The sequence below is a fragment of the Barbatula barbatula genome (genome assembly GCF_947034865.1).
Source record: "Barbatula barbatula genome assembly, chromosome: 11".
NCBI classification, from domain to species: Eukaryota; Metazoa; Chordata; class Actinopteri; order Cypriniformes; family Nemacheilidae; genus Barbatula; species Barbatula barbatula.
Genome location: NC_136774.1, coordinates 20,059,241 through 20,086,693, shown reverse-complemented (window position 1 = coordinate 20,086,693; position 27,453 = coordinate 20,059,241). Strand labels below are relative to the sequence as shown.

Sequence of the window (27,453 nt, the reverse complement as noted above, 5' to 3'; positions counted from 1 at the left end):
CGTTCCTGAGGGAAATCAGGGATTTTTAATGGGAAACATGCCTCAGTCCATTAAGCTGTAAGGGACGTATTAGACTCTATTGTATTCGTCCTCTGAACATTCCAGAACCTTAAACAGCTCGAAACAGAGAGGAACAGAGGTGTGTGAATCTTTTTTTGGGGGGGAACGTAGACCCACCTTAATGACACACCAGTGACTCTAGCGAACCGAAGCCAAGCGAAGTGGAGTTGATGCTGGATGGTTTATGTTGTGTTATGGTGACATTAGTTTCATCTAGATTTGCAGGATAAATACACACCGCAGTGTGTGAGAAGAGTGCAGCCGTATGTATGCGCGTGAATTGTAGGGTGTGTACTTTCAGAGCGTGTTACAATGAAAACAAACGCTCTGTGTGGACAAGGGAAAAATCGGCTGTGGTGCGTTGGATAGTATATAAATCCAGAGCCCTAAATCAATATAGTTCTTACATTAAGTAAAAAACACGTTAGATGAGACGTATTACCAAAGAAAATAGTTTTTCACCGCTTTGAATTGTTTTGCCAAAGTTGCCAAAGCAGGGATACTTTATGTCGTTTAAAAATAAAGTCTGCAGAAAGGACTGCAAGACTGACAATGATGGCTTAATAAATCTTGAAATAAAAATAATGCAATTATCGGCCCTGCTGAATTTAACCCGGATCAAAAGAACATTTGAATAGATTTGGGACTGGTGGTCAAGGGCACAGGGAGAAGTTTAAAACCAGTTTAGACCACATTTCAGCAGAAATGATCTGAATTGGTTAGGTTTGATAAAGGTAAATACTAATTCTTCTTTGTGGTCTAAACTAGTTTTAAACCAGTTAACAAACACTTAACATTACATTGTATTACATTTATGCATTTGGCAGACACTTCTATTCAAAAGCGACTAACATTGCATTATATTATACATTTGTTTCAGAGTATGTGCAATCCTTGGGACCGAACCCATGGCATTGACGTTGGCAATTTAATCGGTCTAGGTTTACTAAATCTAAATCCTAACACTGTGTCTACACCGGACACTTGGTTTATTGATTGATCTGATGGGTTAGCTGCGTCGCATCGCATCCAGTGCTGACAAAATTTTAAATGATAATGGGTTGTAATGCGATTTTTTTTTCTTTGTTGTGTCACCGTGTAAATATGCGGTCACACTTGACTTTTCATTCCATTGTCTTCCATTCATACGCATGCGAAAGTTCAAGTTTGGTGAACTCTGAGCTGCGAATTCGCGTCACGTGTGTGTGTGATACCGATAGAAGATCAAAACGTCACACAGCGTGACCTCTCGGTACAGAAATATAAAAGTTGGATGAATCGCTCCTGCCCATTTTCATAGAACCATCTGAATGAATTTTGCATGCTCTAAGTCTAGTCTGACCGTGGCATAATTCTTCTATTCTTATTCGATTTTCAATTCCATGAAAGTTAAAACTTGGCATCATCATTAGGTGTAAACAAATGCTTAGGCAAAGCTATAGTGGCACAGACATGATGTGGTCACTTTATACTAGCGTGTGCACACATACTGTAAATGTATCCTACTCAAAGACAAAATAAAATTTTTAATCAACAAAACTTTTTTACTCTACAACGGTAGAGTGCAGCTTGTTGAAATGAATCATGGGATCGCCTTCTTTAAAAATGATAAGTGTGACTCTGCCTCAGAATATAAAGGTACACCTACAGTAGAAAGTACTGCAAGTCACTTTGCATAACAACATCTGTTGAGTGCGTAAAACAAATGTATTTTTTACACATCAATTAATTGTAAGGTCCAGTAGGATAGGTACAGTACTCACCCATCCCGGGTACCGTCCAGGCCAGACAGCGGGGAGAGGTGATGGGGACTGCCAATGTCGCAGTCCAGGCGGGGCTGCCTGGGGGGCAGGTCGGGTCCAGGAGAGGGCAACTCGAGTGAGGCTCCATTGTGTGTCGTGCCGGAGCCAGCGTATAGCCCTGGAAGACAAACAAAACTAATGTGCAAAACATGCCTGATAAACCGCAAAGAGTCCTTATGACTTGCACATTGACCGAATTAAATCTCCACAAAACATCACTTCATGGCAACGAGAGCGCTTGTTATGACAACACAGACTCAAGCAAGGCCCTTTTGGATTAAATAAAATGTTCTTGTTCGGTGCTGTTAGCAATTTACCGTACATCATTTGTGTTGCCGTGTTGACTGGCTTTGATTGACTGTTGTTTTTTTTAACATAACATCTCTGACAGTTCAGTCGATCTAAATGCAATACAAACCGGCAGAACTAACAAATAACGAATGAACTGCTTTGAGCTACTTGTATTTAAAACGAATGGAGCAGGTGAGCTCTCAGACAGACATGTTGTTGCTTCATCAAAGCCTGAGACACTTAATAGAGTTTTTAGGTATGTTTAACTGTCAACTTTGTCATCAACGTTTCTCGTTTCATCAAAGTTAGGAGATGGTCAGACATTTTTAAGATGTCTTTTAATCTATAGCAATAAAAATAAAAACAAATGAGACATTTGTTAAAATACAGTATGAAGCTGTAATGGTAAATAATCAGAATATAGGTTAATTTGATGAGAAAAATTCTGTTCTTCATATTAAAATCTTAATAATCTTGACGTTTCACAGACTTGACAAATCTGAGCTCAATTTGTGACATTGTTGAGATATCTTCTAAAACAGTAATATAAATATTTAAGAGATTTATGGGTCATTTTCTCATGAGACATGAACAAAAGTTTCCATTTGTTCTCCATTTATTGCTCTCCAGGAGAAACAATTGAGATATTAAAAGATCTCTCGCTCTCTTTCTCTTTGCTTTTACTGTATGTTGCCTGATCTTCAGCCAAGGACACAGAACCTTGAAGCAAAAAAAGGAGAACACATCAACTCCATCCACAGTTTATAATGGATTTAACAGCAAAGATCAGAGCTCCAACTCATCCAAATGTCATCCTATCATAGATTATACTACTGCACCAAATTCAAGCCAAATGAAAATGATAGTTTGCTCGTCCGGTAAAGAGGCACCTTTAGTCCCCGAGCTTCTTGTGCAGCCTGAAAGACTGACAGGCAGAGACGGTCCCAGTGATTGTTTCTCCAGAAATCATCTGAGGGGGGAGAGACGGCTGTGCATTGACAGTCCTCAGTGCCTCGTCTCCATGCTTCTTCTCTTTGTGCATCCCTCCAGCTGTTTTACAGTGGAAGCGGGGTCTATCTGACAGCTTTCTGAACTGGATACAAACTTGATTCATTACCCGAAATCATCAATCAAAGTGCTTAAATGCTTTCCCCTTTAGCCCTAACATCTGCTACCAGACTGGGAAGCATTCAACAAGTAATGGCCATGATTGCTTTAGTTGTTATCTGCTGGAGAGAGAAAAAGAGACGAATGGTGGAGGCCGCGAGTGAAGATCCAGAGAGACAACACAAGGCAGATTTGGTAGAAAATAATTGGCCTTTTCTCAGCAATATGCATGTACAGTATAATTTAATGATGAAAAAAGGTACAGAGAAGATTGGAATGATTATTTTTTGATATAACTTACTAATAGTGTGTCATCTAAATCTCATACACACTAAAATGTACTTTAGTTAGTTACACAAATAACTTTTTTAACCTGAATTCAACTTATTAAAAGAAAAATGATTTTTTTAAAGAATGCTTTTTGAAATATTTGTAGATGTTAGAGGTTCTTTAAAGAACCATACAGTTTGATAAAGAATGTTTTAGTAACATTTATTTATAAGAATGTATGACATCGCTGCAAATGTCCCTATAGAACATTTATTGGAACATATGACCCAAAAATTATATCTTCATTGACATGTCTTAGTTCTGATGAACACAGATAAAGATATTTGGATTAACATCATTTGGAGTAAATGATGAATTGATATTTTTGGGTGAACTGTAAAGGGTTTTCAGACTTACCATTAAGAGCACGTAAAAGACAAATGCGCTTTGCGGCTTGTAGTCCATGTAAGGTAGATCTGAGACCATCTACATGCTGTACACTTCTATTCGCTGCACACATCTGTACTCCTAAAATTTACTTTTAGTAGGAACACATTCAAAACGTACAGTCCCTTCCAGGAACATAAACCATAAATATTAATAACTCACACTGGACTACACAGATTTTGGACTTTGCACATGTTCAAGCAACCAGATAATGCATAAAACGGCACAATACAAGCCAGCTAGACACACGACAAAGGACCGGAGCCTGTAGATGCAAATTGGAATATGACAGCGGTACCCTCTCTTTTCCCACTGGCTTTGGAACAAAGCATGGGAGAGGCAGAAACATCAGAAGCATTAAATGCAGGCATTTTGGCCAGCACTATCCACAACTTCTCTAAACAAGAACAAACAGCCACAGAAACACAACAGGTCCTTCAGGCTAAAATCATTTGCACATTGAAACAACAACTTATCCCCTTTGAACTGAGGGAATAACTGAGACTGTTGGCCAGCACTTCTGTTTCTCGCTGGCAGCGGGACGTTTCGGGGGATTGGGTCTTTGCTCAGTGCAAAGTGCGCTTTACCGGCTGCTTTAATTGTGAGGAGCTCTGCAATTGTTCTTTAAATCACTCTCACACGGTCATGTAACACTACTTCTCTCTCTGTTCTTTAATGTGCACGTTTTGTCTTTTCATGAAACCTCCTCAAACTATCTGCTATGATTCTCAAACATATTCCTGTACCTCAGTTGGATGATCATTGCGTCAGAATCACAAAGGTTTGATACTAGAAAACACATGATTAGATCAAATGTATTTGGACTGTAAAGCTCTTTGGTTAAGAACATCAACACATTTTTTACCAAATTTGAAAGCATGTCGATTTTATTCTCAATGAAGTCACAATGTACCGGTATTGACAATAAACATAAGATTATGTCATTTACGTCACCGTCATTTATATCACAGAACGCTACTGAAAACCCTACATAAGTTGAGATGCAAACTAAAGTTTTAGAACAATGACGAAAACTGACTAAATCTGATTTATGTTGATACGCTGTGCCCATGAAGAAACACCCATGGACTGTAACTACGGTGGTTAAACTAATTCAAAACAAACGCACAACATGCAAAATGTTAACCTTTGACTTGATGAAGAGTCATGAGTCATAGCCGGGTATTTTAAGGTAAGTGTCCTCTAGCTTTGAGTTAGCGTAGATTGCATAACACTGGAAGTAGCATGGGAAAATTCAGATCTAACACAGATCACCCATTGCAGATGTTCGCAATATTATTATAGCATGTGGTCTTTATAACATTACAATTCCCTTTATTCTGTCATGTCCATTTGAGCTGTTAAATCGTAGCTTATTGGTTTTGGAACACATAAATGGTTCTGCAAGTGAACGTACACTTGAACACATCTGGGTTTTGGTAGATTTTAGGGTGGAGGGAAAAATCCTCTACCCATTTCCACAAAAAAGCCCAGGATCCATAAATTAGACAGCACTTATGTTCCTACAAAAACAAGCAGTTAAGTATAAACTAAGATATACAATCCTTTCTCTTTTCAATTAAAAGTTCTGTGGCCTTGTACATTGACCGGTAGTGCAGGGTGCTTGCATCATCATATTGTCAAAATGTATACTTTGAAGGCATTTTGGATTCAAACTTCTGTAGATCATACATTACAATCAACATACCTTTTAAGCCTATTTTGAGAAGTGTCTCAATACAATGGTGTCCATACAATGGAAGTCAATGGTCTGGTTACCAACATTCTTCTAAATATCTTCTTTTGTATTCTGCAGAAGTCATACAGGTTTGGAACGACATGAGGGTGAACCATGAAGTTTAGTGGTATGCTACTTGCTTGAGCAGAACTGTCACAAAACTACCCCAAACTAAATTTTATTGTCCACCAGGCATTAAATGACTAGAAAATGTTTATAGTTTATTGTCTTTTCAAATCCTTCCCCTTCCCCGTATGATCTAAAGTATCTCTATCGATCAATTGAAACTAAATATCCATCCTGCATGTTTTAAAACAACACCCAAGTCATGTCTCTCCAAAAGGAGATGGTTAAAATAGATAAGTGTGTGTAGGACACAGTGAGCCGTACCTGTAAACATCTCCTGCCCAAGTCCTGGGGAACGGCCTTCTTTTCCATTCAGAGTGTGCTGAGAGGAGGTGGAGCAAAGGGGATGCTGAGAAAGGGCGGAGCCATGCAGATGCTGCATGGATAGACATTCGCTCAGAGCGTCTGACTCTAAATGGGGACAGACCCTCAGCTGTCAATCACAAAGACAGACAAGTGAAAGTTATATAAATCAAATGTCAACAGTGTATACATTTGACAATACTATAAAGTATTAAGCGGATAAAGAGTTTAGAGGAATTAGCAATTAAAACACATTTTTCACATTAAAGAGCCTCTAGCACACAGGAAGTACAGTGATGTCTCTAACCGAGTGTGATGGCGTGACAGAAAAAATAAGAACAGAGAGAACGAACAGAGACACACTTGTAAAAACTGGACGGAGCCCAAACAAAAGCCTTCAATAAAAAATCCCAACGGTCTGTGGTGACTCCCCCAATGCCCAGCGGAGGAAATGACAAGCTTAGAAAGAAACGATTCTTCACCACAAACAGGAACCTTTGATTGGAAACATAACGGGAAGAGGGGTTGAGGACACCCCACATCCATCAAACCAGGTGAGGTGAAGATGGACACAGAACACGTTCAACTCCCGTTATCAAAACAAAAGCATCATTTATTATATAGTCATGATATACGCTTAGTGTAGAGTAAGCATGTGCAATATTTGTTTCGAGTTTAGGGGGCAAATGAGTTTAGGAAAGCTCGGACTGTAGCGTGGAACTAACTGGAAAATGTGGTGGCATGAATCTGGAGATGATTCATCTCAAACTACCACCGAAATGAGCCATGACACGCAACTTAAAAGTGTTGGAAAAAATCCCATATGACAAATGAAACAAATGACTGCAGGTAATACGGAACACCACACGCCGCTCATCTTACAGCCAAAATCTTTGTACGCGACTTTTATCCATTCATCAAGTGCACAGGAGTGTCCGTGTTCTTGCTGCAGCGTGCTAAAACGGGCTTGGATGGCAATGGATGGAGGCGGATTGTTTGTTTGACATCGGCCCACAACATCTGGCCACTGGGGTATAGCGCTGCACAGCTTATTAACAATGGTACACGCTCGCATGTGTTTCCTCTTACGACGCATCAGTCAGCTGTCGTTTAGAGCAGCGCAACAATGAGGCCATTCTGCTTATAATTACCCACTTTAATGAGGAATGCACTCTTCACCATGTAGATGCCGAAATGTGGTTGGAGTTGATCTATTGTTGGGGAAATGATATTCGAAGACAACCTAAGTAGAACCAACTGCACCAATGCGTGAAAAAGACACAATTGACCATGAAAAACCTGCTTGTGATGAGTGTTTTTCAAGCTCAGCGCAGACGAAAGCTACCTGTCCTTCAATGCTCAGATAAGACGGTATGGTTTGCCTTACCTTCCTACGCACCTGTTGATCTTTGGCCGAGTGGATCTTGACATGCTTGCGGAGGGAACTTGGGTCTGTGTAGCGTTTGGTGCAACCGGGGATCTGACACGCATATGGTTTCTAAAACAGGAAATAGGAATCATAATTATATGCAGTTCAGCTACAAAGAGGACATGAAAACAGAGTGTCACAGAGATTAATCGTTACAGTCTGAAAGCATTTTACAATGAAGTTGTTGTAATCGTATCAAATAAGTAACAATACACAATAAATCCAGCACAGAATATTTATAAACAGACAGAGAAGCAAAAAGTTTACACTTTACTGTAAGGTTGATTTTGTTTAGTTAATACATTAGTTTACATGAACTAAGAATAATACAGCGTTTATTAATCTTAGATTATCGTCATTGTCCTTCTGAAACCTCGAATGTCCAAATTCGCTGTTTTTAATGAGATAGAAGAAACACTGTAGCACTTTTAATACTTTACATTGGTTAGATATTTGGTAAACAAACATAAAGGGTGACTAATATTAAATGATTTATCAGAAAATCATGAAATATGAAGATACAAGGTTTCAGAAGGATTTTACACTGGGTGTACCAGTGTTGGGTCAAAAATGGACAAACCCAACCGTTATCCTATGCTGGGTTGTTTTAGCCCAAGATGTTGGGTTGTTTTAACACTATAACACTATTGTTGGGTCAAATGTAAACTTTGATTTAACCCAGCAATTTGATATGTCCGTTTTTAAACCATGCAGCGTTGTGTTAATTTTAACATTTACTAATATATTTGTAATGACAATTTAATGCACAATAAACTAACATGCAAAATGTTATTGGCACTAACACAAATTTACAAACAAATATATATTGCTCATTGTTAGTTCATGTTAATGCATTTACCTATGTAAACAAATACAACTCTATGACAAAACCAAAAAACACAAACCAATGCATATAAGCAAGTAATAAAATAACATAAAACTTTCATTAAAACAGTCAATATACTAAGGCTATTTAGGTAAATCGCATCGCATTTATAAATCACATTTATTTTATTATCCGATGACATCAAACGTACATCAAACACAAGGAAACACAAACTCTGATGATTTTGAGAGTTTACAAAAAAGTAATGGAAGAGGAAAGAGAGCACCCTACCTTTCAGCTGAGAAGAAACAGCAAGATTGAAAAAAGAATACAGAATACATTTCTTTTGGTCACACAGGTATACAATACACAAACACAGGTGTTTTATTTACAGTTAACATGCTATTGAGTAAAGACCATCACCGGTAAACTTTACTGAAACTGTTCTCTCGTTCCAAACCATGCAGAGGTTCTTTTCTCTCATGCATTTAACATCTATGTTTTCCTAAAACAGAGGCAGTCATTAAAGTGAAAGTGGATAGGTTTCCTTTATTAGCTCCCCTTCCCCTCGTTCTCCAAACAACGCTGTTTTTACAAGCCGCTCTCAGGGCAGCTCATTTCTGCGCATTTATTTGTTTTCACTGCGCAATGCCATATAATCTCACTGCCCACCAAATGCACCCAAACACGAGAATATTAAACGAGAAAGCTAGGCATGGAAAAAAAGCACCGTCATGAATAAATAGCATAACAGTCCAAGTGATTTTTTTGGTTGCATATGAGGCGTGCGGGGAGGCGTTGGCTGGTTAATGTGCAACGCTGGGCATCTGGAGTGGAAGAGGTAATTGGCCGTGGCAGTGCGGCGCGGTAGCTGTACTGCGATGTGATACAGCACAGAGTTCTGCCAGGCGGTGGAACGGAGAGGGAGAAATGACTAAATACAGCTTCCCTTGCTTTTATTTTTCCTTGCGTTCTTTGAATGAGAGACAAGCGAGACGTGCCATTGCACTTTCTCTCTCTCTCTCTGCCATGTGTCGTTTCTATCAAAAACGGAGCACGGTCTTAAATGATGTGTGATGTGATGAGTTTCCCCTCATCAAGCCATGTTTATTGTAACATTCTGCGAATTTTGTGCATGGAAAATGAATAACTGGGTCAAAGAGAGGTAGCAAACACGAAATGTATGGAGTGAAGCAAGTCTCTAAAGTTAAAAATGCATGGCTAATGTCTAATTTCAAAACACTGTCTAACTTCTTTGGAACAGCGTGTGTCTGTTTGTGTGTGCGCGCACGGGGTATGTTTAGAAGCACTGTATTCAGCCGGATTTGAGCTGGTTTATTCTATAAAAGAGCTTTGCGTGCCCCCAATTAATGTGTGTGTAAACAACGACTTTAACAATGAATAGCAGACCCAAACTTTTATTATGTGTTACAGCCATTTAAATTCAGGATGTGTCAAGCCTTTCACCATCATAACTTCCCCTTTGTAAAATAATCTAATTACGTAAAGAAAACATGGAACTATAATGATATCATCCTCCATAAACAACAGTGTGTAAAAACATCAGCAATTAATACTCTTTAAAACATCTTTAGATGTTTAAAATCTCACCACAATTTACTTTAGTAATCTTGTGTTTTATTCAAAATAGCAAAGACACATTTCACATGTTGACAAGAAGAATGTTTGGAGTTGTGTTTTATGATATACTCACTGTGTCCAGGTGTGTACGCTGGTGCTTTGCTCTGTCGCTGGAGTTACTGAAGGCTTTCTGACAGCCCGGATGCTGGCACAGGTACGGCTTCTCTCCTGTGTGACTCCGCAGATGAATCTTCAGATTCTCCAGGCGTGAGAAAGCTTTGTTACACCCTTCAAACTGTGAGAGAGAGAGATGACATCGGTAAACTTTGAACTGTATAGGAAAAACAAAACTGTTTATAACATTAAGTTATTTTATAGTTTTTTTATGAAATTGAAAACATCATTTACTCATTCTCTTGTCATTTCAAACCTGTTTGACTTTTTTTCTTCGGCAGAAAACTAAATATTGGTAGCCAAACAATGGTGGGCGCGGTACCCATTCACTTGCATCGTTTAGGCACAAAACGGATCGGTTGTTCGCTCACCGACATTCTTTAAAATATCTTCTATTGTGTTTTGCAGAACAAAGAAAGTCACGCAGGTTTGAAAGGACGAGAGGATAAGTAAATGATGTTTTTTGAGTGAACTATCCCTTTAAGATACAATGTATTACAACAACTACAAAATGTGTACAGTATATTTACAGTAACTACATGAACATCTAGGAAAATTTGTTTAGAAACGTTTTATTTAACTGCCCAACAGGGGCTCTTAACACACTAATTTTAATTTAATTATACAATTTTAAATAAGTATCGTCCATCTCTCAAAGTACCGTACAAACAAGCTAATAAATCCATCACAAATCGGCTTTAAATAAAAAAAAAATATTCACAACACTACGTATGAATTCAGATTGATAGATATCAATCCTATAAACAGAGGACTTTGGATTTGTTTTGTCATTTCATATCTGTGCATTCTGACCAATCAGCACATCCGAAAAAAAACTACGAAGCCACGCTCTTTCCAATTGCACATACATCACATGACAATCATGTGCAATCTATCTCTAAGTCATCTGCTTAATTAGGCATATCAAGAACCCACTGACAGTGTTTTCCTTAGCCCCGCCCCCAAATGCCAGCAACCCACCAATCAAGAGCCTCGGATGGGACAGGGTGGCGGTTCTCAGAGGTGTCAGGGAGAGTGAAACCCGACATGGCAGCTTAGCTCTCTATTATCCACTGACCTCTAACTGAGGCCCCCGGTTCTAGTTTCACTGAAGGAGAGAGCCTTCCATTCTTCTAATGGGCCCTCAGAACATCATTTGGGCACCGGCCTCCTTCAATCACTCGCAAAGGGATTGCTATTGAAGCCTGGCCATTTAATACGGGGCGAAACTTTAGACTGCAACGTTCTGGATGGATTGAGTGACCTGGATTACAGTATCTGTGTGTGCATCTGTGTGTACTGAACACACCCCAAACCAGAATGTTTGAGGAATAAAAATAGCGGTGCCTTGAAAGTCAAGCATTCATATCATCAGCTCATACAATGGAAGGCCGCAGCGGTTAAGGCACATTTGCTCCGGGTTCCTGGACAACGTCTCGCAAAAACATCGGCAAATGTCAGACCCCACAATGTGTACTTGTGCCTCTATTATTCTAAAGCATGAAAAGAGCCTGAAATGTGCCCACAAAACAGAACTTAATAAAATCTCCCAAAACCAGACAAGCCACACTCGCATATCATACCAGAGATGTATGGCCCGTGCTGACTTCTTAAATCTGAGTTTTCAAAACAAACACTATCATTATACACGTCCCGAATGTGTGTATTTATGTATAGGGGAAATAATCATTCTTTCACTGTTTGCATTAACGTAATACAAATTTCAGGCTAAATTGAATTTATGAGTCCACAGAGAGAAGCGCGCTAGCCTGATGTTAGTGCGAGGATCGGCTGCCAATAAACCAATGTGAAGGGCATTCTGGGATGTCTTACAAACAAAGCAATGCATTCTGGGATACCATACAAACACAGCCATTTGCCAGATTGGAATCCAGTTGACAGGAAGGAATGCCTTTCTCTTTCAAATATCTCATTGTCTCTCATTCTCTCTTGAATACATTCCATTCTTTGCTTTTGCTTTTTCTGCTGTTTCAAAACAACACTCTGAACACATTTCTTTATCACGTACAAACTTAAATTAACCTGTGCCTTATTATTTCAATCCATAGTTGAGTCAAATATGGACATTTTCTGGGTTTATTTAAACCAACAGTTGGGTTAGATTATATTTTACCCAGACATGGGTTGAAACATCCCAGAATTTTTGTATACTTTTTTTTATTTTATTTTCAAATGATTTTCAGTTTTTCATAACTGACTATTTATAGGTGTTTGGGTAAAAGGATCATTTTTGTTTCAAATTTCAAACAGATATATTGTTTATGTTTGCAAAAAACGAGAACTGGAGAAACAAGTCAAAAACTATTCTCTGTATTTTTTAGACCTCGATTTCTGCAAAGCAAGCAAGTTCATGCTCACTTTTGGGCAATACAACGGTAATATTTTTATATGTTTTTAGGAAGTTCAAAAATATTTTTTTTTTGTGAAAACTTGTATTTTTATCATGTGTCTTGTCATGCTGTCAGTCTTTCACATTGCTGTTGGATGTTTCTGTCACTCCTGAGGTTTGATTTTGTTAAAATTCAAAACACACTGGACTGGAATGACCAATGAAGAAATGCTGATTACATGAAACATTGACCTCTTAGTGAATCGGTTCATCTTTCTAACGTCTCCAAACTTCCCATTTCTCACTTTATTTTTAGAGACGTATACAAATAAAAAAACACCCGGCAAAGTAAATAAAAAATTATTCCATATCCATATATTATGCCACAAACCCAGCAGAAGGGCTGAATTCAACCGTCTAAAAGACTCCAACGTCTTCGCTGCTCTTTGATTTTATTTATGAAAACAGTTTAGCACGCTAATCATATTAATTGCCCTAAACATGTTTGGCTTTCCCTCTGAAGGCAAACAGAGCGGTAACCAAAGTGGACGGTGGCGTGTATTTGACGCCATGCTTTCGAAGTGGGCCTCACGACGTGCCGTCTAAACACACTGACAGTTTCATCTGACGTTCGTGTCAGCGGTGGAGACTGGAGAGTCAATCTCAGATGATTGCGGGCTGGAGAGGATGGCGCTCAACCTCAGCTAGAAAATGGCCAATGAGGTTCTGGGCAGTTAAGCACGCGGTGTACACAGCTAATCGAAAGAAACAACATTTCATTAATATGGAGAGAACACAACTTGCTCCATTCACGTTTCGGTGAAAAACAAGACCTTATTGTGTCGCTTGCCAACTTACAGAAACGAAGGATAGGGAGGATTTTAAAGGGTTTGAAACGGATCTGTTTACAACGCTGCACGGTGCACGTTTCAATGCACTTATTACGGGAATCACATTCGGATCAGCATTCTTTCCCATAGAGTCAAAGGTCTATCGCTGTTTCTGCTAACGTTTGGGGGTGCTCTAAAACGTAAAACATATTTCCCCATTATACTGTAACTACTTACAACTTGGCTTTGCCTCGGGCGTGCGTTTATTCTAACATTATAACCTTTAGCAACTAACGAGCATTAAGTACATTATTACTCGTAATTAGTAGGCTAAAAAGGCAAGGGGTGCCCAAATGTTAATGAGCACCATGACTTCTTTCCGTACAGTTCGACTGGTTTTCTGTAATTCGGCGTGACGTCCAAATTGCTTCAGTGTTCTCGAATACGCAGTAGGCATTGTGCGAGTCTCGGCATAATTCTAACATTAACACTTGCACCGAATTAATTCTGGTTGATGTCGGCGAACAAGAGGTGTTATGAGGTTTACTGTTGAGCGCCTACAGTAAAAAAAATACAGCCAACACGTCTTTCAGCACGGAGAACAGCGGAGCTCAGACGGAGAGGCTCAAAACTACAGGCAACAGCCAACATGTGCCTTTAATCTGCCTGTTTCCAAATGCCCCCTGGCAACCACAGCAAAGAGCAGAAAAACGTAAATGGATGAAATTATATCCATATGATTCAATGAGACAGCTAAGGGAAGACAGGTTTCCCATGCACTTCATCAGGGTCCAAAATTAAACACAGCTTAGCTAAAACATTCACATTACATAGTTTACACATATCATTTCCACGAACGATCGGCTCTCTTTTAGCGGCCAAGTTCATCTGTTACAAATAGGAGGCATAATTTGAATCCAAGATCTGGTTAATTTTTCTTCGGCTCTTTGGGTTGAATTTGCGTTCGATTGTTCTCGTGTTTTGTTTTCCACGCCGTCCTCTTTTCTTTTGTCTGTTGCCTTAACATTTCAAAACATTTGATACATGCCGTGATGCAACTGACAAATGTTGTCCAGATGGGATCGAAGGAGCGGACGATAAACCGGTGGAGGAAGTAGTCATGTAAATGACTAACAAAATTGCTCCAAACAGCCTTGTTCTCATGCAATGCTGGTTAAACTAGATTGAAACCCGTGTAGATGGTAGATGGGACTTTAACAGGAAGCAACCTATGATGACTAAATTGGGCCTCTCGCGCAGTCATTACAGCCCCCCCCCTCCCCTCCGAGCGATGTTTTTGAAGGAAATTGAATTGAAGGTGTACTATGGATTCTGACCCCATCGCTATGGAAGTCTGGCATTAGCAACTTATGCTACAAATGGGAATCCTGAAAGGGAACATGCAGGAAACATATGGGTCTTTATGTGAGCACTTAACCCAGCATAGGTCTGTGGTTACCACCTTACCTTAAGTGTTGCCAGGCAGGAGACGCACCGGTCACTAAAACACAAGCTGTCATCATCTTTGACCTAATATTAGATTCACATTTACATAAATGGGTTATAATAGAAAGAATGTAATGTAAGTCAATGAGGGCCTACGTCGTTTGGCTACCAATGTTCTACAAAATATTTTCTTTTGTGTTCTGCAAAAGGAAGAAAGTCATACAGGTTTGGAATGACACGAGGATGAAGAAATGATCAAATAATAATTATTGTTTGTTCTATCTCTTTAATGCTGTACCTTACAATAACATTCTATTAATTGAGTCTGGAAGAATTTGACTGGTCTACACAAAACTCAGACACAAACCCCATCGAACAACTTTGCGCTGAATTGGAATTTCGACCGGGAGACAGGCTCCATCGATCAACATCAAAGATGCTCTTTTAATATTGCAGCGTTAATTGTAAATAGTTATTAATGTGGGTCATTCGCTTTTAAAATTTGTGTTCCCCTTAAAATCTGAAAATGCACTTCCTTCCTGTAATGACGATCCATCTTAAATGATGAATGTTAGGCGGCTTGGGCGGAGCATCCGTCAAGTCCTCCCCTTCAACTGTCAGCCTACTGCAAGTTCCATTTCAAAATACAACGGCTGTTTTTACACATCTAATCAAATCGAGGAGGAATACGAAAGCCACGCCCACAATTTTTCTCATAAGAAATGCCATTTCACTTGGAAGTGCGTCAAAATATGGAAGTAAAACCGATTGCAACTTCCATTTGTTGTTGTTAAGTTTTGAAATGTTTGTGATTTATACCGGTCTGCTACTGCGGGGACATTTCCACGTCTCTAAACATGACGCGGCTCAAAACGAACCGGGATTGGTTGCTTTACCTGTCAGTCATATGGACCATTGGGCAGGCCTTGGCCAAAGAATGCGGCTGCGCGAGACTACGGTTCTTCAAGTAACCTTACATCATATTGGCTAGACCACAAGAACAGATTATGACTTCAAAGGGCCCCGGGGCCAGTAACCTCAAAGGGCCGCCTCTTCTTTCCTTAAGCTGCGCAGTTATAGAAAGTGAAAGATAAGATGATAATAAATATTAGAACCGTTCTCGCTCTGCATCAAATGCTTGCGCTATACGCTAAAAAACATCTGTGTGGGGTATATAGAAGTATAATATTAGCAACACAGCAAAAAATCAACAATGGACCAAATTAAGCGTATGAAACACACGTCTTGAATTAACTGTCAAATATACACGTATTTAATTCATAACATAAAAAATTATTTCTCACCATGCCCCTGTGATACATGTCTGTAAACATAAAATCATCAAGCAATAGATTTAGAAAATGCCATTTAAATGTGTTGTAATTTAATGAATTAATTTTAATTAATAAACTAGTTACATAACATTTTTGCCATGATTTGTTTATCATTTCATTTTTGCACGGTATCCACAGAGGCCTTGTATAGTCTATGGGACCCATATACAGTATTAAACATTTGTTTTCATTGTTGTTGGATTTTCTGTACCAAACTGGACAGCCAAACTTGAAGCCCAGGTCCCCCTCTGGCTAATGTTGCCGATATGCCGGTCAGTAACCCATCCCTGCCAGACCAGTGTTTCTCAATTTGGCTCTGAGACCCACATTTTCCTATGGTCATTTTTTAGGATATATGACGTCATATGTAGTTTGTTAAAAATAAATACTTAAGTTTGTTAATACTAAAAAATGAGTGACTAATATAACTAATACTGATAAATGAACAGCCTATTAATTAAGATTAAGGATATTAAACAGCAGTCGCAAACAAGTTTTATAGTACAGTTTGGTTGGTATGAGCCAACACCGTAATATAAACATATAGAAAATAAAATAAAGCGAAAATAACATGGGGTTATGGAAACAAGAGTTGCCATGGTGAATACACAATACTGACATGAACCGTTAATGAAAGATGAATATAAATATCATACCATCATATAAATCCTTCCAAGCTAACACACAAAGTACCAGTTATGTGATTTATTTGTACTTTACTTTAATTTCACACGTTGCATTCCATGCTCGTAGTTTCTTTTAAGCTTCAATGAAGACATCAAAGAGTCTTCATTAGTGTACGTCTTAAAATAATGATAGAATAATGATGCTGACATTAAGCCTGACAACATCTCACCTAAATGCATATATTGAATCGAGACGCCGAGCACTCAGTCGCTCAGGCATCTGCCAAGTGCAAACAGCTTACAGGCACATCTTTCAAAATAAAAGTCTCGAAATAAGAAAAACATTTAGAATTTCGTTTTTTGTTGTTGATGTTGTTTCTTGGACCGTACACTACGCGACCCACCAGTTGAGAAACACGGGGCTAGAAATACCTTTAACTTGCTAGCCAATGTAATTTAGCCCACTTTCTATTTGTCTAGCTTGTTATCAGAAATAATCAAAAGCAGTAACGTTTGTTTATGTTGTTGCTTTGAACCCATCTATAGCCGAAATGGATTAAAGCAGAACATTTCATAACGTTAACCTAAAAAATCGAATTAATCAGTCATGAACCTGAAATTTAAAGAATAAAAGATGACAAGTTTTCAGTCTCTTGGTCTGATATGGATCCAGTCAATGTTCTTAAGGACACCAAGCACGATCCGTCACTCCAGTGACCGTCCCCTCACTATCTCTGTTCTAAGTATCTCTAATAGTATTGCACTCACCCTGATGTCTTTACAATACCACAAGCCATCAATTATCCCCCGTTTTGTGCAACATGAACCAGGACAGCGTGAGATGCAATAAAGCTCCTCAACATGATACGTGCACATCGCTCCTGACTGGTGAGCGCTCGCCATGAGCAAACGTAAAGACTCACGAGGATCCATCATTCTGCGTCTGCTCACCGATACCAGCTAGCCTTCCATTCTCAGCGGCGGAGGCCTGTGACAGACACTCATGCAGAGAAACACGACAGCTTTAATATGAACGTGCTGGTGTGAGTCAATTAGATTTACGGATGGGAATTACACTTGCTGAACTTTGCAAAGTGACATCATGCACAAACCCAGTCAAACTCAACAATCACACTCATAATTCTGGCATGCATCTTCATGAGATGTTTTTATAAAATATGACCGTGGCCGTCGGGCTCACGTCATACTTCATCTGCATCAAACATCGTCCAAACCCCAAGACACAATTCCAAAAAAGGTCAATAACATCACTATGTGACACTGTCAGGATTATGTAGGCTCTCCGCCTTCTCTTAAAGCACTCCACCCTGTTGGCATAATGTCTGTGTAGTAGAAAGACAGTTGACACAGCTGGCTGTCTCATGCCCGCTCTAAACTGTATATCTTCAATCTGACTACAAATAACATTGAGTGCTCTTGGGCGCCAAGTCAAACACCTCTGCATTACAGGCTCGGAGTCAGAATCGTGATGAAAACAAACGTGTTCGATTGCACAATAGGTCAAGATGGCACGTGTTAAATGTGTTATGGGGGCTGTTTGCTTGACCCTGTGGAAGAGTCACATGGCATATAGCACAGTTGAATTCAGCATCAGAACATTCATGCCTCTGAGGGGATGAAAGCCTTATTAATGTGATGAAATTCAACTACAATAGAAAGCTTCAGTTATTTTCTTCTGGGAGTGTTGCGTTTCCTCTTCAGTATTCCGTCTCTCTCGGTGCGCTAGTTTTGTTATGTTCTGCTCAAATGTGTAGCAAAGGGCAATTTATCAGGTCAGGTTTCAGGACAGAACATTTTCTGTTTATCCACATTTTTAATACTAATACGTCATACGGATTAACACCACGCTAAATCCTGTGGAACCACAAAGGAATCATGTTGCGAGATGTAAAGTTTTGTACTGGAAAAAAACAGAGCAAGTCATTATTAATAGGACTTTTTTAAAAATAAGTAAAGTAACATATTTATCTAATTTAATGCAAGCAAAGTAAATAAAAATATAATTTACCTTTAGTGTATCCTACTTTCATCAAATTAAACTAACAAAATCAATACTTTAAAGGTCCAATGTGTCATTTTTTGGAGGATATATTGACATAAATGTGATATAACATACATAACTACATCTTCAGAGGTGTATAAAGATAGGGACCGGTTATGTCTTTGATGTGCCCCCTGGCATCACATACAGGTATTTAACAAAAACAGTGTTGCGCCTATGCCCAAATACACAGGACTTAGGAGTGGTTCGCGCAGAACGCATCTCTGTGTCTAAAAACCCATGACACAGCTCTCAGGAATGGTTTAAAAAAGCACAGCGTAAACAGTCTCGTGGCACTATTTCAATAACAGAAATTCCCATATGCCAACTTGTTAATTTAAACAAAAGCTTACGACACGTTTTCGGATTGGGCAACTGCAGTGGAACTGGCATTGATGAGCTGTACTGTGTGTAAAATGTAAAATATTTTAACTTGACCGTATCAAAACCATGGCACTTATGTGAGAGACGCTGCAAACGGCGCGAGACGCAGGCATAACAGTTAAATACGTCTGTCTAGAGTGTGTTTACATAGAAAAACTATATAACAGTAGTTCTTCTACACGTGACTTCTGCATGCTTATATTGCATGTTTTTTTTACTCACCTCTAGATGTCCCTCTCAACAGCGCAGCAATGCAATAAGATTATTGATTAGATTTTTTCGCTACAGTTAATACACAACTGCAAAAAACGCTTCTTTATTGAGAAAATAAAATAAATGGAAAAATGTACACATATTAAAGTTGCCAGAGCTCCCTGCTGGTAGGCTCGTGCTTTAAACCGTCCATTCATAATGAAGCGTTTTTATTACCTTTGAAATTTCGATCTTTCGCATGGAATTCACCATGTTTCTACAGTAGCCCTAAATGGACAAACTGCTCTACAAAGAAGCTCCACGTTTTTTTTTTATCTCCTTCGAAGCGGAGGGATTGAGTGAGCCGTGGGTTGCAAATCGAAACCTCACCGCTAGATGGCGATACATTTAATACACTGGACCTTTAAATGAGAGAAAGCGAGAAACCTGAAAATAAGACATACTGTTACAGTAAACGTCATTTTTATGAAGTATTACTTGAAATTTCTAATGACGTACATGTTTACCTTAGCAGTAATACGAATCCGAGGTTGGCTCTCGCTCCCCTCCTGGAATTTGGGCCGAAACGCTCACTCTATTACAAAGCGTCATTTTTCAATGCTAATAGCCATTTTCCATCTCGCCTTTAAATTACGCATGACCCAATCTAATTCTTGGCCTTCCTACGCTGAAATATGAAATTTGGCTCATCCGTGCCACTTGCTCTGGTTGTATTTAGGCTTTGAAGAGGAAAATATCCAGTTTTCAAGGAACGTGCTGTTTCTTATTTCTCACTGAGGTGGAAAGAATGGCTGGATGTTATATTGAGTTTTAAAGAGTTTCTTAACGGTCATGTTCAAATGCGTTAAGAAACAGAATCCTGTATAGCTTTAGAAACTCTTGTCATTTTAAATCCCATTTTAGAAGTGAATCGATCTAATGTGACATAAGGTTTGAGGTCACAGAATTGTGTCAGATCATTGTTTGAAAGAAAAGAGGGCCAAATTCACCTTTATTTTAGCCCTACATCAGTCTCTGATTTCCTTACTAAAGACAATCCAGTTTAACCAAGCACAAATTTAGCTCATGGCACTTTATCAACAAATACATTTTTGCTATTGGTTTATGCTTCACGTGTTAAGGAGCCCATCCAAGTTTCTGGACTGCAATGGTGAATTGATGTTTTAAAGTCTCAGAAATGTATGGCAGATCTGAATAGTGTACTTCACGACCAAGCACTCAGTCCCACCCTTTAAGATGGGGAATTGTGAGGTGCATGAGCTGGAACAAAAGGTCATCTGAAATGTGACAAGAACTCAATGCCATGCCATTGAAGGTGAGAATTAATGATCTTGAACGTGAAATGTGATCAAAACATGTATTAGACATTAACCCAAGTTATTTGGAATAGTGAAATGAATTCCCTGTAGCTCTGTGGTTAGAGCATGGCGCTAGCAAGGCCAAGGTCATGGTTTCGATTCCAGGGATTGCACATACTTAGAAACAAACGTATAGTGTATAGTATAATGCAATGTAAGTCGCTTTGGATAAAAGCGTCTGCCAAATACACTAATGTGAATGTATTTCTCTAGTACCGCTGGTAGCGAGCATGGTGCTTGTGGGTATGACAAACAAATTCTAATACAACTTTTCAGAAGATGTACAGTAGTAATATTAAGCGTAAGAAAATAATAATTCTAAAAAGATTTATTCTCGCGTTACCAAGTGTGTTGTTAAAAATTTTGAAGAGCGTCAAGTCATTTAAAATGTGCGGACTGTGCTGCCACTCACAGTTTAACCATAAGCCATGCATACCTTCACACCAAAAGACTGAATGAATGTGGGACATGACATTGTAAACAGGCGAGCGTAGACAGCTCCTCTGGCGGAGTATGAATAGATTCATAGGGAAAGCTTTAATTGGCCTGTTTTATCCCAGCTGTGAGTCAGCAGTATAGCGTATCACGTCCTGCCAGATCTGCACACAACACTCAGCTTGAAACATGGAACCACACCAGAATCTATCTGCTGTGGTGAAGGGTTTCATTTTAAGAGCTGGTAAAGATGTTGCCCTTGTCCATCCTAGTGAGTGACAGCAGATGACAAATGAGACAGAACGCTGTCACAGTCCATAAGTATGGGGAAAAAGAGAGCCTGTCACACTCGCACTTAAAAATGCTAGGTTTTGGGCTTTGGTCAAACCACAGATGGGACGTGGTTTGGGACTAGATGAACACCATAAAGCCATCAGTATGAGTCTGTTTATTGACTGGGTAAAGATACTTTGGAGTCCGAGGGACTATTTGAACCTCAAAGTTCATCGTGAGAACACTGGGAATATTCAACCCTGACTAAAGAGTGTCCACAGGCTGTTTACATGCTGGGGTTTATGGTGAATGTTTGCGGAAAGGCTGGGTGTGATGTAAATAGTGCGCTGGCTACTGTCATTTATTTTAAGAAGTGTTGAGGCGATCTGTGCTCCGTGTCAACAAACCAGTGACAATGAGGAAGATTCTGTAAATTGAAAATGTTTATGGCTGGCTCTGTGTACATTCAGGTAATAAAGGGTCATGCAGGCATGAAATTACAATACACAATGTGTAACCAGCCCTACGTGTAAATGTTGAAATGACACCTTATCAATGAATTCTAATTAGTATACGCATCAGTGGACATTTGTACATAACATTGTTAATTAAATATATATAAATAACATCTTACACTATACACAAGTAAATACAGTATATAGCAATATATTCTAGATGTATTGTGGTCATTCCAGGTTAGTGTCTTTTGAATTTCAACAAAATCAAACCTCAGGAGGGACACAAAGTCATCGAACAGCAAAGTTAAAGACTGAGGGTATCACATAAAAAATATTTTTGAACTTTTAAAAATACACGAACAAATATTATTGTTGTTTTCCTCAAAAGTGAATATGAACTTTCTTTGCTGTATTTGAGCTCTTCAAAAATACAAAGCATCTTTTCTATCTCTCCAGTTTTCATTTTCTGCAAAAACTGGAAATAGTAACGATATTATGATTTGAAACTTGGGAGAAATACTGCTCGTAGTTCACAGAAAACAATAATGTTGAAAAACTGATTTTGAAATGGTCTCTTGATTTTATCCCCGGCTTAAGTTTTTCAGTAAATTACTGTATTATACTGCATTATTTAAATGTGTTTATTTTTATTATTATTTTATATTTTATTATAATTATGTTATTTATAATTGTGTTTTATTGCTTTATATTAAAAATAGTTCTTTAAAATAATTCCAATTATGTCTGTACTTTCTTCTGCTATGTCTGGACATGGATCTCATGTCACCAAGACAAATGTATTGTGTGTGTAAACATACATGGCAATAAAATGTATTGAATCTCTGATTCTGAAAATGTAAACCGTCAATGTATAAAACTTAACTGCAGAACATGTTATTAAAAATGTATGCCTGTTTAAAGCTGTGATAAAATAGCTTGAACAGGAAACAAATGTACAGAACGCATACCAGGTGCCAAATATCTGTCTTGATCAACTGGCAACACTTCACTTTACAGCATGTTCTTGGCACACCGTCTACTATTTTTAACCTGCCCCGCAGCCTCTTATACCGAATGATTTCCAGAACAGTGATGCTTGTTAAGAGTAATACTAAAAATGCTGGCAGAAGTTACATGGGGTCAGTAAAATTTGAATAATAAAGAATAATAAAAGCTGGTGAAATGTAAATTTGTTGTCCTATATAACACAATATACCTTGAGAGTTTCCATAAATGTATGTAAACAAACCAAAATATATTAACTCCAATTTGGGCATATGCACTACTATTGAAAATTTTAGGTCACCTTAGTAAAAGACTTCTTGACCTTGCGTATTGATCTGAAGGTCTGTGCTCAAATATCTAGAAATAGTTTGAAGACAAAATTCGGAGAGTGACAACATAATGTAGTTTCTACAAAACTAAAATTGTATTGAATTGTAATGAATAATGAAGAAAAATCTGCCAATAAAAGCCTTGCATATCATAAGAACTACTTTTATATTGCTTAAAAAGAATACCAATGTGATATAATGCCAGAAAAACAATCCTGCACTTAAACAAAGAGTGTAAGACTGAAAATGCAACAATGTAACAGTTTTTATTTATTTATGGCTTTTTTAAAGTCCTAACTTAAAAATCCCACAGTTACAGTTTAGAGTTATACAGAAGCAAGCAAGTAACCAAAAGCTTTTGAACATATAACACTGGCATTGTAAATTAAGTAGAGAACAACTATTTATAATGATCTGCTTTGCCTCTATAAGTTGGACAAATTTTGAGTTAAGATATTATGAAATTATGTGTATGTATACAAATGACTCTGTACCTTAGTCTAGAGTCCAGCTTTCAAAGAACCCGAGGACAATTTGAGCATTAGCTCCATTCGGCCTCCTCTGTGTATTACTAGACGTTACGCCCCAGTTACAGGGTTAAACTAATTAACATCTTGGATTCGGGACAGTTATGACACAATGCCTAAATCATGTGGCCATCGATTACTGTTTCATATTTCAGGTACACGACCATAATTAAATGTAGGGGAACTTGCTTACTCAAAATATAGCATTCCAGACAAATGTGATTAGCACAAAACACATATACAGTATATATGATGCGCTTTAAAAACCCTACGGCCAACTCGCTATGTAACATGCACTAGCTTTAAGCTTCAAACCAGCAACTCAAATACAAACAGCAGATATTTGACAATGATAAGATGTTAAGTAGCTATTAAGAAAGTAGCAGAACGCAAGACAGAAAGAGAAAGAAGAGACAGAATGACTGGATTGCATTACAATACACGATGACTGGAAACCTTTTATAGCTTGACAAGAACTTGGCCTGGGATATCTGAAGGAAAACAAGCACGATCCATCAAATCCCAAGCCTTTCATTCCAGGGCCAAAGCATCAGTATCCTGACAAGTTTCAGACATTCTATGGCAGCAGTTTTTATCACGCTTAAATATGCACCATATCACATATGGTCTCTTTTGCTTAGCTATTGGCATGACAGAAAGACAGTCGAGTTGTGCACTGCATCTAACAGCAGGCCAAAAAAAGGAGGCAGATTTGTTGATCATGAAATTAAAGATATAATTCAACCGTAACTGTGCTGAAACTTTGGTGATCTAAGGGTTGCAAATTACGAGCTGTAATAGTAAAAGCGATTCTGACCATGTGCATTCTGGATATGAAATTCAGCTGTACCATTTGGAAACTTGGACGCAAAAAGTGAAGTGAGATTTATGACACTTGTGAAAACTTATATGAACGATTCAGTTTTACTGTAATAACTCACCCCAAATTTCCCATTAACTACACCAAACAGAACAGGTTTCATGGTGGAGGTTTTGCCACCGTTTCAAACCAATTCACCCATAATGTAAAGCTTTGGCAGTACATACAGAAGACCGGAGAGTTCAGTGCAGATCCATAGGAAAAAACAGAGATCAATCTCAATTGCTTGTGTTAAAGTGACGGTTCACCCAAAACCCAAAATGTTGTCACCCCCATTTCAACCCCGTATTACTTTTTTAACACAATATTGTTAATAGTGGTTTTTAATATCATGGTCATATGACTTTCTTCCGCAGAACCCAAAAGCCGTTGTTTGGTTACAATATCTTCTTTCCTGTTTTGTGAAAGAAAGTCATATAACCATGATATTAAAAACCATTATTAACAATATTGTGTAAACTCTACAAATATGATAAACATCAGTTAAAAGTTTTGCCTTAGAAGCCAGAATGTCTACAAACTCTCTCTCTCTAATCCCTAAACTCGAAAAGTGTGATTTGTTGGTCAAAAAAGAGGGAAAACATTTAAAATGAATTATTTGTACAAAAAAATTGATACTGTGATGATATTGTTACAGTGAAGTGAAAATCTGATGTTTTATCAAATGATGTGATTGTGAGTTACAATATGCTAACATTGTTTTTATTTTATAGCTCTATAATTGTTTATGGCAATTTTCATATCTCCTAAGAAACTGTATGAGAAATGCATTCGAGACAAGGTTTATATTTAATGAAAGCTATGTGAAACAAGGTTGATATTTATTAAAACATAATACCATTAATTCCCCTAAGCTCTGAAAAAGCAACCAACCAGCAATAAAATGTCCCTCTGTGGGTAAACCTGGCTACCTGCTAGCATAATGGAGCTCAGAGAGTTGGCAGTTGTTAAGTTAAGCAGTCATGGCTGGATGTCAGCAGCTCATTCTAGTACAGTACATCAACATTAGTATCAACAGCACTTTCTGCCCACGTCAAGTAAAAGCCCAGACGGCTCGAGTTTCTCCTGCATTCAGTGGAATAAGCCGGCTCGTGCACAGGCCGGCAGTTTTAATTAGCTAATGGCGCTAGACGTTTCATCTCCAGCGTTTGTGTTGATTGCTCACAAAAGCCCCCATTTAACCCAAACACGCCATCTTGGCAAAGGTTCGGCCCGCATGTCTCATCGTCTGCTGCTGGAGAATTTTGAACTGCCGTCCAAAAATCCGTCTAATAAATCTTTATATATACGTTTGCCGGTTTCACACTAGCAAAGGAGGAAAAAGGGAAATTCCATGATGGTTTTCCAGCCGTTTTTTTCAGCCAATTTTCCTTCGAGCAAAGGCCTACATTTTTAAAAGAATGCATCTTTTCTTTTTTAAGTGAGGTAACAAATAAGGCGTGGTTCAGGAAGTAAATCTTAATATTGGTTCACATAAATTTAAAATAAAAATACTGGTTTGGGAGCCAAATGTTCAATGACCAACTGTCCACAGGAAAAGCGGCTTACAGTGACAAAGATGAGAAAATAAATAATCACAATTTCACTTTTTAACTAAGTGAATATAGACGGTTTCAGCAGCAACAACATATACGAACGTTATGTGGTTCGTTAGACCTCCGCAAAGAATCAATAACTGTTGAGGAGTTTTGATGTAATTCAATACCATTAATATAGGCCATACAATAACTTTTTATATACTTTATTTTAATATATATTAAATATTAAATAAACAGCTTTATTATAAGCTAGACTGATAACCAAACACAGACCGGAAGTTAACCTCAGGACAGGCGTGTGTGTCCGATGAAACCAGTATTTTCACAAATGAAAAACAAAAAACAAAATATATAATTACACCAAATCACTAGTGAGGAAAATTTGATATTTTAAACTGTGTTTTGTGACAACCAATTGAACAAATAATTCTTTCAGAATAAACAAATTATTTGCAGCAGTCCGAATGAATGTCGGCATGGATGACCCTGGAAAAGCAGTGGTAGTTAAATCTAAAAGGTCAGAAAAAAATTATATGGAGTGCTATTATGACTATAGCACTCTGGGAATTCAGCGACCCCTGGGTACAAAAACACCCAAACCACATAAAACACAAAACAGCAAAGCCCATCTTTACTGCCATCTTCAAACCTGTCACAGCGGGCACAAAAACCACAGAAAAGTCAAGAAAACAATGTATTGATTACGCTTAAGCAAATCTCAGCACAAGCGCTCTAAACAAAAGCAAAGATATTTGTATAGTATAATTAAAACTGCACATTCCAGAATAGATTTACAACATAAGCATTCAACAACATCCAACATTATAATTCAAGTCGGCTCATCAAACTTGCACTACTAAATAAATGTCGTCCCTGGAGTATTATTAAAAGATACGACTGCTTTGATGAATATTTTTATAAGGTTACTGGAATAGGTGAATTAAAATCCAAAGTAGATTCCAAAACAGCACTGACGTACAAAAGTGCAGGGACAGTATCAGGGCATCGGTCCCTGGATATATTTTTAATATTAATGCAGCCAAGAAGGGCATAAAAGCAATAAACTAAAACAACGCTCGAATTAGGCATGAAACACAACAGGATATTGCAGTAAGATTATGTTGTTTCCTTTCAGATAGCTTTACCCTCTGCTGTCCGACTACCACAAAACAGCCCGAGGCGCTTTTTAATTGGAGAGAGTGAACCAAACGGTGCCTCTCAAACTCTGCAGAACGGTTTTAAGAGGTTTGC

At 38.3% G+C, this 27,453-nt stretch overlaps 1 protein-coding gene across 2 annotated transcripts in view; it reads right to left on the bottom strand.

Moving 5' to 3' along the window:
• glis1b (GLIS family zinc finger 1b) overlaps positions 1-27,453 on the bottom strand; it is a 70,055-nt gene that overhangs the window by 11,729 nt on the left and 30,873 nt on the right. For both annotated transcript variants that reach the window (XM_079467842.1, XM_079467843.1), the window contains exons 5-8: positions 10,114-10,275; positions 7,532-7,642; positions 6,106-6,274; positions 1,824-1,980 (exon numbers count right to left, since the gene is read on the bottom strand). In XM_079467842.1, coding sequence (XP_079323968.1) covers positions 1,824-1,980; positions 6,106-6,274; positions 7,532-7,642; positions 10,114-10,275 — 599 coding nt within the window. The remainder of the gene's footprint in view (positions 1-1,823; positions 1,981-6,105; positions 6,275-7,531; positions 7,643-10,113; positions 10,276-27,453) is intronic.